Source organism: Anguilla anguilla, chromosome 7, assembly GCF_013347855.1.
Source record: "Anguilla anguilla isolate fAngAng1 chromosome 7, fAngAng1.pri, whole genome shotgun sequence".
Taxonomy (NCBI): domain Eukaryota; kingdom Metazoa; phylum Chordata; class Actinopteri; order Anguilliformes; family Anguillidae; genus Anguilla; species Anguilla anguilla.
The window spans coordinates 22,249,187-22,263,687 of record NC_049207.1 but is presented as its reverse complement, the minus strand read 5'-3'; the positions used below and the strand labels follow the sequence as shown (position 1 = coordinate 22,263,687).

At 46.8% G+C, this 14,501-nt stretch overlaps 1 protein-coding gene across 10 annotated transcripts in view; it reads right to left on the bottom strand.

Moving 5' to 3' along the window:
- The window catches only part of dysf (dysferlin, limb girdle muscular dystrophy 2B (autosomal recessive)), an 89,745-nt gene that overhangs the window by 46,317 nt on the left and 28,927 nt on the right, over positions 1–14,501 (bottom strand). For all 10 annotated transcript variants that reach the window (XM_035426208.1, XM_035426212.1, XM_035426214.1 and 7 more), the window contains 15 exons: positions 14,069–14,184; positions 13,492–13,605; positions 12,896–13,073; positions 12,123–12,247; positions 11,784–11,890; positions 11,102–11,297; positions 10,334–10,480; positions 9,723–9,854; positions 9,311–9,477; positions 8,704–8,818; positions 8,239–8,344; positions 6,638–6,780; positions 4,818–4,991; positions 3,119–3,206; positions 796–873 (listed from right to left, as the gene is read on the bottom strand). In XM_035426208.1, coding sequence (XP_035282099.1) covers positions 796–873; positions 3,119–3,206; positions 4,818–4,991; positions 6,638–6,780; positions 8,239–8,344; positions 8,704–8,818; positions 9,311–9,477; positions 9,723–9,854; positions 10,334–10,480; positions 11,102–11,297; positions 11,784–11,890; positions 12,123–12,247; positions 12,896–13,073; positions 13,492–13,605; positions 14,069–14,184 — 1,986 coding nt within the window. The remainder of the gene's footprint in view (positions 1–795; positions 874–3,118; positions 3,207–4,817; positions 4,992–6,637; positions 6,781–8,238; positions 8,345–8,703; positions 8,819–9,310; positions 9,478–9,722; positions 9,855–10,333; positions 10,481–11,101; positions 11,298–11,783; positions 11,891–12,122; positions 12,248–12,895; positions 13,074–13,491; positions 13,606–14,068; positions 14,185–14,501) is intronic.

Below are 14,501 nucleotides of genomic sequence, written 5' to 3'. Positions count from 1 at the left end.
CACACACAGACACACACACATTGACATGGCAATATTTTTCTCCCTCTAACTTCAGAGTTTTGTGGTTATGCTGGTCATCAGTTTCTCAACTCTTTTACATGTTAGAACATTGACTTTTTTGCTGTGGATTCTTACAAAAATATCCACCATCATTATTGCTCATCAGGAGTCTGTGCCCGTGTAAGAATACACTAAAAGGATATTGACAGAAAATACACCTAAATAGCTTTCATTTATCCAAATGGAAACCTTGTCATTCTGGCACCACACAGGAAGCACTGTGCAATTCAAAGGCATCAGACATGGACACAAGAGCTTCCAGGTCACATCTCTGATGAGATACCATTACAGTGGGGAAGTCTGTAGCAAACCAGACTAAGGCACAGACAATAATCCACGAACCTGTTTGTGCAATTATCACTAAAAAGTCTCTGAATACACTATATGAACCACGGCAGGGGTTTATGCTGGGCTGAGTTGACTTACCACCAAATGTACTGCAATCATACATACGCAAGTTAGACCATGTTTGCAAAGATAGAGTTTGGTTGTATTTTCGAAGAACGCAGCAAGGACCCAGTCCTTCTCAGCTAACTGACAAATCTTACTCATAGTCGACTGCCTATGTACTCTGAGATACAATGAGAACCAGAGGCATTCTGGTCCCTTGTGGTTCAGGCTCCATTCTAACGGTGCCAGAAAGCCCATCATTCCTCCTCCGTCACACTGCAACACAAGGCTTCTCTACAGACAGGAGTCAGTGAGTTGCCCTCAGGCCCCAGCAGGCCTGCTCACCTGAGAAGCTGTCCTTGTCCATGGCAATGAGGTCTCTGGCCTGGTACAGGTAACAGCGCAGGTGATACCGTATGCCACCTGCAAGGGAAGACAAGTTGATTGACATGTGACCTTGCTACTCAGGTACAGCTGTGCTGAAACCAAAGAGCTGCATCTGAATATATGACTTCTTCGTTAATATGTTTTAATGATCATTTTTAATTTTGAATACAACTTACAGTGTGTTTGCATGGTATATGCAACGAAAAATATTTTGAGCAGTAGATGGTATGATTAATTGTTTTAAAAAGACATACAAACAAATTGCATTTAACATTTAACATTTAGTAGCCAAATTTTAAAAGCAGATTATTGCCCCTACATTTATTTCCAGTACTGCTCTGATAGGGAAAAATAAGCATGTAAAGTTTGAGTACTGCTCTGATAGGGAAAGAGAAACATGTATAGTTCCATATTGCTCTGATAGGGTAAGAGAAACATGTATAGTTCCATACTGCTCTGATAGGGTAGGAGAAACATGTATAGTTTCCATACTGCACTGATAGGGAAAGAGAAACATGTATAGTTTCATACTGCTCTGATAGGGAAAGAGAAACATGTATAGTTTCATACTGCTCTGATAGGGAAAGAGAAACAGTTTCATACTGCTCTGATAGGGAAAGAGAAACAGTTTCCATACTGCACTGATAGGGAAAGAGAGACAGTTTCCATACTGCTCTGATAGGGAAAGAGAAACATGTATAGTTTCCATACTGCTCTGATAGGGAAAGAGAAACATGTATAGTTTCCATACTGCTCTGATAGGGAAAGAGAAACATGTATAGTTTCCGTACTGCTCTGATAGGGAAAGAGAAACATGTATAGTTTCCATACTGCTCTGTTAGGGAAAGAGAAACATGTATAGTTTCCATACTGCTCTGATAGGGAAAGAGAAGTGTGTCCCTTTCTCAGCACTGCGTTCTCGCAGGGACAGAAGAACGCACGTGTTTTTAGCGCTGGACCCGAGTGAAGTTGCACCGCGATTCTCTCGCTGGGAGATACGAGCAGCCGAAGGCTAGGGGAACTGGCAGAGCCAGAGAGAGAGTACGATTAGAGGGAGGGAGTGCGGTGCTGGTATTTTTTAACCATAACGGCTAAATAAAATCCAGATAATCACATCTACACGGGACTAAGGTCTTAGATAGAAAAACATACATGAAGTTATCGAAAATAATAAAAGAACAAGACCATTTGTGACTGATCGCTAATTAGGCTAACGAGCTTAAAGTTCCCAAATTTAGCACTGAGTTCACAGGGCTGTAAAGTGACCTGCTGTAGAGGTTTTGGGCCCACGTGCATGAAAAATGGCATGACCAAAGCATGACTTGGCTGCAGCTGGCCGTCTCATTTTCAGATAAATAAGCTTGTAGGAGTAACCTGACTCTGAACAGCCCATTTGCATGATGGGAACATTAGTTTTAATATTGGAAATGACTCCGTATGTGCCAATGTCAGCATATGTTTAGCACAACGTGAAGCCATACAGATTTAATTCACACCTCGTTTTGCACCTATTAGTGATACATCAGACGGCGATCGCATTAAATTTGAACACCACATATGAAAGTGCTCTTAAATGTGTCATGCTCCAGATACTGTATTGAAACCATTACAGCCATACGGTATGTTTCTATGGCGACCACCTGCTCCACTTAGTTTGGGAGGGAGATGGTTTCCAGGTGGGCCATTCCGTGAGTCTGATTGGAAACAGGGCTTGTCACCAGGTGAGGGCGGGGCCTGGGGAGGAGCCTGAGGATTCATGTAACCTCTATTCTGCTTTATGAAACGGAAAAATTTCTGAACATAAATTTCCTGGCAACAGCTTTGGTTCGTGCTCCCTGTAGGATTCATGACATTGAATAACAAGGGAAATAAAAAATTTTACAAAGTGCCCAACTATGCTTTCATCTCATCCTACAATCCTCTCTCTCTGTCTCTCTCTCTCTCTCTCTCTCTCCCTTTATATGTCTTATATGCCTCCATGACTTCATTACACCATACTGTAGCAGTACCAGTAGCTGCAGCAGTACCAATAGCAGTAACTATGGCAGGAGCAGTAGCAGCAGCGTCACCATCAGTAGTAGCTGTAGATGTCACCAGACAGGCAGCTTCTGGAGTTTAAATAATCATAGCAATAGCAGTGTTTGTGTGTTCGCGTCAGTGTCTTCACATGCATGTGTGCATGCACTTATGCGCGCACGTGTGTGTGTGTGTGTGTGTGTGCTTGTGTGGTTACATGTATTTAAAGTGACACCCCGGAGGTTCACCATCAGAATTTGCTTACTGTCGAAAAAGCAGGAGATGGTTGGCCGGTTGACCCCAAAGGCAGTCGTCACTGATTTGTCATCATTCTTGTCATCCGTCACATTACCCTATTAAAGCAGACATAAGTGGACATAGCATCAGCCGTGAAGGACAATATCATGACACGCCATCTTTAAGACCACGACAGAAATTAGCAGTTTGGATCAGTTTTATTGTATTCCATTCCCGATCCCATGAAATTCCCTATCACTGGAACAGCAATTCACATTAACTGCTCTAACTCCCTAAGAGAGGAATGCAGTAGGTGTGTTATCTCCATTTTCACAGCTCAATAACGCCTCCTCTGTTCAACTGGACAAACAATCTGCCTGTACAAATTAATTCTAGAGTGAAAAGAAACAGAATCTGGCTGCACACAGTTCAGGTAGGGAAGGCAGGTGCAGCAATGCAGCAGGTCTGCAGGTAGAACCAATGCAGCAGATCTGCAGTTAGGACCAATGCAGCAGACCTGCAGTTAGGACCAATGCAGCAGCCCTGCAGGTAGGACCAATGCAGCAGATCTGCAGTTAGGACCAATGCAGCAGACCTGCAGTTAGGACCAATGCAGCAGCCCTGCAGGTAGGACCAATGCAGCAGATCTGCAGTTAGGACCAATGCAGCAGATCTGCAGTTAGGACCAATACTACAGACCTGCAGTTAGGACCAATGCAGCAGGTCTGCAGGTAGGACCAATGCAGCAGATCTGCAGTTAGGACCAATGCAGTGGTTAGGGTCGGCCATTCCCCACGGTGTCAGAAAAAGAAAAATGATCTAAAATTCAGAAAGGGATGTTAAGGGATCGATCGTGGGATGCTGTGAAAGGTCCAGCAGACAGAAAGAGCAGGAGGGAAAACAGTACTGTTTCTTCTCACACATCATAATACCTTACGAGATGGTGAGGGGGGGGAAAGGAGTATTTCCAAAGTAGGATTCCACACCAAACATGGAAAGTTGAAGCGGTGCCCAAGAGGCCCCTCGCCAGATCTGCCTGCCGTCGGCGTAACCGCGGAGACGGCGCGGCATCGCCTCCCTGCTCGGCCCCGCCCGTGCGGAGCCCCGATCCCTTGGCCCCGCCCCGCCCGCCACTCACTCGCGACGGTGAGGTCGCGTCTGCCAGCGGAGCAGCCCGGCATACGGACGCCTCTCTTTCAAAGGCCCACGCTGTGAACCGGCCCAGTGACTTTGGGCAAAGCAAGGCGCTACCAAGACCGCCGACAGGCCCGGAGCCCGGGAGCTCAAGCAGAACCAACACTGAGAGAGCCAAGCGTCCCCATCCCAAACCCAGGAGTTCTGCTCTCCTGCCCAGAACCGCCACCGAGCTGAGGCATCCTGGGAATCCATGGTAAGGCCTTGAGTTTGTCATGTGACAGAAGCTCACACAACTAGAACCTTCTGTTTCTAACCATCCTCCTTCTCCCAGCCTGTGAACCACCACCGCATCCCTCTCCTCCCCGCACCCACACACATACGCACACATACACACACACGCACATACACAGATGCTCACACACACACACACGTTCGCACATGCACACACTCGCACACACACACAGATGCTCACACACACACACACGTTCGCACATGCACACACTCGCACACACACGCATGCTCACACACACACGCACACACGCTCACACACACACACACACACACACAGACGCTCACACACACACACTCACCAGAGAGCACTCGAGTGCGAAGATGGCGGCAGGCCCCGTCTTCTCCAGCGGCTCCATGCGGCATCGCCAGCGGCGACGGCGGAAGGAGTCGGTCTTGCGCTGCTTGAGGTGGAACTTCCAGCCAAACAGGGAGGCGTACTCCCAGCCCTCCCTCTCTGACTCGTCCGGTCGCTGCTACAGGTACACACCACACAGCAAGCCGTCAGGAGAGAGAGACACACATCCCACTGACTACAACAAGGACAAATGCACCATGTGAGTATTAAAACATGCTCAGCCTGAATAGAGACACACACAAACACGTGCGCACACGCACGTGTACACACACACACGCACACACACACACACACACATACACACACACAGAGGTGGAAAGTGCATGGGTCAGACGTAAAAGTCCTGTCATGTGTTTCTACCACCCATGAACTCAGCCAGCTGATTTCACTAATTAGTTCTATGTCCTGGCTGAAGAATTGTGCTAATTAGCGAATCCAGGTGATTGAAACAAAATACTAGAGAAGACATACTTTCTGAACATGGATTTTCCAACCTCTGCAGACACACAGACACAACACAGGATATGAACACACAAACACCGTCTGAATAAAAAACAGTATGGACACATACAGCACTGAACTCCTAACCAGAAGGTTGCATGTTCATATTCTGAAGTGGGAACTACTGATGAATATCTGAAAAAAATCCCCCTGATTTCAGGAAATATCCAGCTGTACAAATGGATAGAATGTAATCGATATGTAAGCTACGCAAGCCCTCTGGATAAAGGCATCCAGAAAAAACATGGATAAATTAAATTAAATTAAATCAAACAAGCTGTAAAATCATTTCTGCGCAGTCAGTAGACACACAAGTGAAAAAACTGGGTGGAAGAACTGTCTGAGGTGCACAGTACTGATGGCCGTAATGCATGTGCTCGTCACGAGAGGGCGCTGTTTATTTCCCTGTGTATTTCAGCGTAATGGTCCCTCTGCTGTTTTCGTCTCTCACGTCATATTTTTCAATTGAGTGTTCACAGGGTGCCCCCCAGAGGACAAAGTGTGGAATATCATCTACGGAGGTGATCGGGCATAAAAACCCCTGGCGTCTACCTCAACTCAGGCAGCCCACTGGTCCTTGTATATGGGTCATTACTCAAAAAAAAAAAGTCTGTCTAATCTTTACAATAAATCATTATTAATGCATAGTCTGCATGTGCTCATTCTAAATGTTGCGTTACATTTTGACTTATTGTCAGTCACACGCGCACACACCTACACCCACAAATGGACACACCCGCACACACGAGACACACTTGTGGAAAGAAATGAGAATGTGGATGAATCGCAGGCCCGGCCAAGTTTAAACTGAAAGAGCAGATATTGGATTCAGATCTCATTTCAGATTCTCGGCAGCTGGCATGACTGATGGTGTGTTTCCCTCGGACATTCTGAAGACGGCCAGAGACACTGGAGAAGGAGCAGCCCGCCCCACCGTGAACAACGCGGCCCTTCCCACAGACAGCGAGAGGAGGGCGAAGTGCGAGGGACTGGAGCGTCTGATCTTTGTTTTTCTCCCATGATTAACTCTACTAAACTCCAGGGGAAGAGGAAAAACTTTGAAAACTGATTTACTGCAAGTGATTTATGAGGAGCCTAGATGGGCTGAGCGTTCTGTCCTCATCATTATGCGGTCCTGCTTTGTTATGTTCTTATGAGCTCGTGGCATGCGGAGCAGCTGATTGGAGGAGGGTCTGTCGTTTGAACAATGGCGGTTCCGGTCCATTTGGGATGAGAAACGAAAGGGGGTTACGGGGGCCGCACCTTTCTCAGCGCCTCCGTCTTCTGCATGTCCCGCCGTCGCAGTCGGACCCAGCGCCGGCGCCGGTTGGTGTGGTACATCTTTTCGGCGGGGACCCACGCTTTGGGCCTGCGGTCGGGTGGGATGGTGAGACCGTACTCCCAGCCTGGCGGGGGCGGGGGCGGGGGCGGGGGGGGGGGGGGAGGCAGGGCAATCAGCTTCTGTCGCAGGCTGGGATCACATGCTGAGATAAACTGGCTACAGATTTTAGATCACATTACATCTGGCCAGCACTGATTAGATTTTAGACTACATTACATCAGCCTACACATTGTGTGTGTGAGTGTCTGTGTACATATGTGCAAGTATATGCACGCAGGTGTGTGTGTGTATGTGTGTGCATACGTGTGTATATACATTCATGTGTGTGTGCAGGCTTGCATGTCTGTGCTGTGTGTTTGTGCATGCATGTGTGTGCATTTGTGTGTGTGTGTGTGTGTGTATAGTCATCCCAGGTCACCCACTCTTGCTGTATCTCTGGCACAGCCAGCTCAAAGTGATGGACACCCTGCGGTTTCCCAAATTCAATCAAGCAGATCTGCAACCAGGTAACAGGCCTCGGTGACAAGCACAGCATAGACTTTGTTCCTCTCGGATACAACTATATATGCAACTGTCAGGGCTCACATGGTCACAGATATTTCATCGACGGCCTGCCAGTTACGCAAATCGGCACCACAGCGGTCTGCTAGCGGCAGGATTGGCTAACAATTGCATTCTTTCAACAGATGATCCTCATCTGCGCTGATTTGCCTCAGCTGTATACTAGAGCAATGCTGTGGTGCCAGTCTGTGAATGCCAGCAGAACCACAGCTATGCCAACAACAAGCTGCTACTATAGGCACTTTATGGGCTGCTGGCTGGGCTCAAATCCCCCAGTTCTGCCAATGAGACACTGGTGTCGGTGTTCATACGATTCCCTCCGCACTTCAAATGAGACAGGGCACGTGTGAGAGAAGCCAGAGGCAGAGGAATATTGTATCTGTTATTGTAGCAGAAAAGGGGACAGATCGCAGGCCCCTGGCAGAGGTTTCCATCTGGCACAGGGGGTGCTGGCTGCAGATTGGGGGACTGGGCAGGGAGAAATAAGGGAGAAAACTCTACAGTTATATTCGAGAATAATAATAGTAATCTGTAGTGGGGCTACTGCCATTTTAGTATACTGTCTCTAAGTCTTCTTCAAATGACAGAAGTACTAAAATTATGTGGGCGGAAATGTAGTGGCACATTCAGGGCAGAGGATAAGGCCTACAGTGTCCCACAATGGGTTTGGGCTTCTAGAAAGTTAAATCTCCAGATGGGGCGATGCACCCTTGATCAAGATAGCTACATTACTATGGGGAAAAACTAAAGATGTATAAACGGACCCAAGAAACCAGACGACCTGGCTTAGCTGTGTAATAAAATGCTTTAACTGATGAATTGTGAGCTACTCATCTTCTGAGTAACAACAAAAACCAGCAGACCCTGTGGCTGTCCAGGACCAAGATTGAGGGCCAGTGATATACACCATTTAAGGGTCCCTGCACATGGTCAATGAAGGTGAATGTAGCAATGAAGGAACCTTGGTCGTCCACAGCTCGGTTCAAGTCCTCGCTCCACTCCACATCCTCCCAAACCCAGCCAGGGGGACACTCAACCTCGTCCTTGGGCACTGCCTTCTCCCCGTTCTGCCCAAAAAGAGAAAAAAGCGTGTGTCTGATGTCCCAGGATGGCAGTTACAGCTCTGAAACCTTCCCTTAATCAGTCCCAATGGAACCGTGGTGTTTCCATCTAACATGCACAAGGAACTGAAGTATTTACAGGGATTACATGCAAAATCACAATGAGCAATGGACAGAGCAATATGTCTGTATTGTTTCCTAAATAGTACTGGTTCCATGTCCATAGCCCAAGATAGCTCCATGGTTCCAGGTGATTGAGTGATTATATAAGGTAAGAGTACAGCACAGGTAAGCAAAGGTATACAAGCTCAGTACACTGGCATACACTTTCTTTGAGCCATAACCAAGACCTAAACGGCACTGACCACGTCGGTGTACCCCTCCGGCATTCCAATCCACTGTCCTCCAGGCAACCGCATCTGGTTCTCAAACACCTCCTCCATGAATGTCATGTGACCTGCATCCACATCGTACAGCAGACTGAGGAACACAGGAGACAGCAGTCAGTGGTGAACCATTCCTTAACAGCTCCACAGACACATCCTATACAGAGCTCTGAGGAAGTCTGAAAGCTGGCAGTGTCTGTGCTTAATCACATTAAGAAAATTTACAGTAAGAGAGGAAAGATAATTTAGATAATTTATTATGTCAGCACTGGTAAACTTCAAAGATATCTTTTGTACCACACTCTGTACCCTGGATGAACAGGCAAGAGCTCAGCCAAGAAGGCCTCTACTTAAAGAGACAAATGAGTGGGGTGACATCATGGCACAGTGAAAATTACACATGGTCAGAGACAGACACCTCATTCCAATTCCTCTTTACAGACAGCTTAATACAGACATTAGCATGTGGGGATGTTCAGGAAAACAGACAGAGAGACAAAGCACCTCCGTTCTCCCTCTCTAATCGAACTCCCTGCCTCCGGCACCCCCACTCTCTCTCTCAAACTCTCCCCCTTCTCTCACTCACGTCTTTTCGGGGCTGATGTACCACTCCCCGGCCCAATTCCAACCGGGGGAGGGGCGGAAGCTCTCTTTGTACAGTTTGACCTTGCCGGTGATGTCGCTGAACTTTGGGTACGTCAGTCCTGTGGTGCCCCAGCTCCCCACCAAGGCCAGCTTGGTCTGATTCTCATACTGATGAAATAAGATGGAACGGGACAGGAAAACACCAGTCAGACTATATAACTAATATAAGCATAGATAAACGCAGTGTAGCTACCTAGTCAGAAAAGTCATACATTCTTAGTTAGTAGTCGTACATAATTCCTAATGTTGTAATACTGCATGAGAATGGATGCTGGACAATAAATAAAATATTTGGCTACTTATCCCTGCTGTGTGTTCTTGTCCCGCCCCTCCCCACCAGTTTCACCCCTCACCGTCTCGGCGAACACGGAGAGCTTCCCCTCTGCGAACTGGTTGAAGCTCTTTGCGTCGGCTGACAGCCCGAACCACACCTTCACCCGCAGCTGTGCTGGGATCTTGTCATTCGCCCCACTGCCCTGGGGGTACTGCAGAGAGAGAGAGAGAGAGAGAGAGAAGGGGGAGACATGGTCTTACACCAAGTGCCCAATCTGAAATCATTTACTAAACACATATACAGCAGCTACCAACAGTTTTTCCATGTGACATCTAATTACAGTACCGCAATCATTTATGTTATTAAACCAGAAGGGGGCAGAATCACATATGCCAAACTCCAGCTGAGTCCTTGTGAAAGTTTTATTTAGACCAGAACACCCACATAAAACCTTTACCAGGAAAACTTCAATGCGTTGCATAAACATTCCGCGCCCTTGATGAAAATCACTTCATTCATTTGTTTCGCCATAAACTGTTGAGGTTATGAAATGCTTTGATCAGGCAGTCAGCAGCACCATTCTTTACAGGTGTTCTGCAGGTGCTGTGCGAACAACGGAGCGTGCTGTAACAGAGTGAATCCATACTAATGGGGTTTCCATCAGGTTATACTGCAGTCCTGATGAAGTACCTTCATAAAGATGGTCTGCAGCTGCCCACAGTTCTTCCCGCAGTGGTCCTGGGAGAAGAGGACCTCGTGCGCAGGGATGCGGTGGTAGGCCAACCTCCGGTCTCCCTGCAGCATCCAGATCACGATGTCCGGCAGGCTGTTCTGGGGCTGAGTGCAGGAAATTGGCAGTGAGACACAGGGTTGGGGGAGGAGGGTGGGAGATCTTTTTTTCCTGGCAAAGTTCATTGAAATGTCCTCGGCAGATCCACCAACCCAAATGATGAGTTTTATGCATTATCCATACAATACTGTGTAAATAGGTGTGATGCTGAGTTTTTACCTGCCATACCTGGTTCATTCCCCCTCTCTTCCTTAATCATCTCATTAACTCCTCTTCTCCACATTTATACCACTTAAATCACAGAAAGCAGATTTTCCATCTGTCCCCCTCTCCCTCTTTCCCTCATTGTCCCTCCACCTGTCTTCTTCACTTCAATTCTTCTTCACACTCTGTCTCTCTCTTCCTTTCTCTTCTTTATCACTCTCTCTCTTTTTGACTAGATCGCAACAGCGGGGCCAGCCCTATAAACGCGAATGTCTGTGACTGAGTGACTGAGTGAGTGATGAAGTTACACCATTGGTCGGCCGAGTTATGAAGCTACACCGTTGGTCGGCCGGATGAAGTGTGTTAGGTCCAGCCATATACTAGGTTTTGACCTGGTCTTGTTATTTCTACACCATACCTCTCTCCCTCCTCCTGCCTGCCTCTCTCCTCCTCCCCCCCCTCACCTCCTCGGCCAAGGAGCGCAGCCTTTGAGCCCAGTCCTCCGCCTGTTCCAGAACGATCTCCAGCTCGGTGGCGGTGCCATGCTTCAGGGTGAGGGCGGCCTGCTCGATCTGCTGCATGTTGAGCTTGCGCAGATGCCTCAGGGCCCGGTCCAGGGGTGTTACGCACGGCCAGTCGTCCAGCTCCGGGAGCTCCTCGCTGCTCCGCGCAGGAAGTGACATTTAACAGACAGTCAGATGCACTCAATCTCCTCCCCGTGGCAGCCAATGCTGAGGCCAGCATTACAAAGTGAAGGGTTTAGGAGAGACCTGATGCATTAGTCAACCACTGAAACACGGCAGCTTTGGTTAGATAAATCCGGAAAAGGAGGTGGCTGTCTTAAACTCTTATTTTCAGAAGGCTCCATTACTGGTCAGACATGCAGTCCTTTGGTGTGGGATACCCAATCTTTGGTTCCATGATAAGCACTAGTATAATTCATTAAAAGGAAAACAATTACTGGGCTGTTATTACACACTAACCAATACCTGGCATACCTGGCACCAATCCTTTCAGCCTCTGACCCAGCATCCAAAGAGTTTTTGTTTTAGTTCTAACTGATTTAATTTGAGTTGATTGTGTCAAATCCCCTCATTGCTCCCCCCAAGCTGGGAGCCACACTGGTCATTTTTACACAAACGGTACCTGCAGTCGGCGATGATGTCATCCAGGAGGTTCAACACTTTTCTCTCCACCACCTCCAGCTCGCTGCCAGCTTTGACCTCCAGCTGTATCTGTTGCAGGTTAGCTTCCTGCAGACAGAATGATGGACAGGTCAGGCCAAGCACTTTGAAGAGTAAGGTTGTTGGAATGTTTTTGTTTTTTTCAAAATTTCAGTCAGTGTTCTAGAACTCCATTTTTTCTATTATTACATCAGCATTAGAATATTCACTTAAGAACATTCTAATCACATTCTTACACCTTAAAAGGTTAAATAAAAACTATCCAACCATAAGAACAATAAAAACCCGGTGCTGGACTCACCAGGCGAGCTATGATGGTCAGCAGCATGTTCAGGGCCTCGATTCGGGGCCGAATGTCCTCCCACTCTGAGGACAGCACCACCACAGGCTTCACGTTCGCCCACGGCAGGTAGTAGTACTGACACCCTGTGGGACGGCAAAGTGCATCCCCTTAATTTATGCGCACTGCTCAACCGAACACCTCACCACACTGCTTTGGTTTCCTATTCTCTTATTACATTACAATGACTTAGCAGAGGGTGTCAAAATCCTGTCATGGAGGGTCACAGCATCTGCTGGTCCACACACTTTGTTTGTAAGGCCTTCAGTGGCTGCTGATTCAATGGAAATGAGAAAAACCCTCCACTACTGGAGTTTGACATCCCTGACTTAGCAGATGCAGACAGTAGTGGATTCTCTCATTCAAACTCAGTGGTCATCCCCATCCCCATCAACCCCTCCACTGTTCCCCAGACCCATTCCTCTCAGGGATGATACAAGGTCAGCCCGGGTGTTTCGGGAAGGCTAATTAATGGAAATGACAAAGCAGATTCAGTTCTCTGGGCTCTTGGTTGGTGATAATTGAGGTGATAATTAAGATGTGAGAGTGAGGTTCATGTTCCAACACCATTTTCACCCTGCCAAGGTAATGTGTGTATGTGAGTGTGTGTGTGTGTGTGTGTGTATGTGTGCATGTTTCCATGTGTATGTCTTCTGTACAATGTAAAACCATGAGAGCTCTCTGCAGAGTGCATGCTGTTTGCATAACAGACAGGAGAGGGCGCTGTGTCTCACCATCGAAGACGGCTCGACTGTACTGCGTGGTGGAGGCCAGAGGGAGGCAGGTGTAGTCAAACTTGTTGCCGTAGTTCCCGATGCTGACCTCGAACTGGATGGCGTCGTCCACGTCCTGCAGCAGCGTGGCCGAGTAGAACGCCGCAAAAAGGTAGTACTTCCTCTTCCTCATGAATTTCTAAAAACAACAGAAAGACACACATATGACAATCCCTATTCAGGCTCCCAGAGTCAAAATAAAGAAGACAGAGTGACTCCTCTTACAATTACTGAGTAGAGCTCATCGTTGAAAAGCATATCTGGCAGTATTGCTCATATTAATTATATGCATGATGTCACTTAAGTTTCTCCAACAGGACTCTCTGGAAAGTCTGGAAAAGATCATCTGCTAAATTAATGTAATTTGATATCATTTAATTAACCAATCAGTGTTTCATATGTAATCAACAAATGTCATTTTCAGATTAATTTTCTGTACATCTCTCATAAATACCACCTAATATGAATTTTATGGTTAACAAACTGTATGTACAGTATATATGAATATCCTCCATGATGCTGGGCCTTGTTTTACAGTACAAAGGTGTATTTCTCACCTCAACAACCAGCAGGTCATCAGAGGGGATATCCTCAACCTTATGCTCCACCTTGTCCACCAGCTTCGTGCTGAGCTCCAATAGGACACGCCCCCGGTAGGCCACGCCCTCACCCTGCAACATACAAAATTTGCATTACATGTATGACTTTAACTACTTAATTCATGTTTTCTGCCAAAAATGCCTATTATGTTTTATTATGGCAGTCTTAAATAATTTTAAGCTCCCTGATAGCTTTAAATGATGTATATAAGTCAGTATTAAGTCAATTCACTAATCTGTGGTGAACATGGAGAGACATGAACTTTCTCAGGTTACTCATAAACCTTGCATAGTCATATTTCAAGATGGCAGTTTTATAAACATTATTTAGACTTAAACTCTTAAAAAGCAGGAGGGAGTACACAGTAAAATGTTCAGTGTTAAATCAACTCTTACAGAGTTTATGTGAGTTCACTATGGCTAGAGTTGCAACTGGACATTTTACTGTGTAGACATGAAATTTTTTTTCAGTTTTAACAATAAGATGAGAGCAGATTGAGTCGCAGGCCTGCGGTGGACAGGAGCAGTCAGGCACCTTGCCCATGTTGAGGGCCTCGTAGGGGTCGGAGAAGGCAGTGAACTCTCTTGGGCTCCCGTACAGGTTGATGAAGCAGGGCCCAAAGGTGGGCAGGAACCCCAGGCTGTCGTCCACTGCGTGACAAGGGGGAGATAAGAGAGCGCTGAGCCACATAGTCAGGTGGCACGTAGCACACTCACAGGCTACATGAGGCTCACTGAGTCAGTGGATGAGCTCGTAAAAAAGGCACAGAAACTTTGACTAATCGTTGTGTTCGGAATGACAGAATCCATTAATCTCTTTCTGTACAATTACTATTGAGATTACTATTTCTAATTCTAAAATATATACATGAATTTGATTTAGGGACAGAAATCATAGATACTCTAACCATAATCACATACAGAAACTCAAAATAACAGCTGTTTGACTGCATGTGGCAGGACAGTTA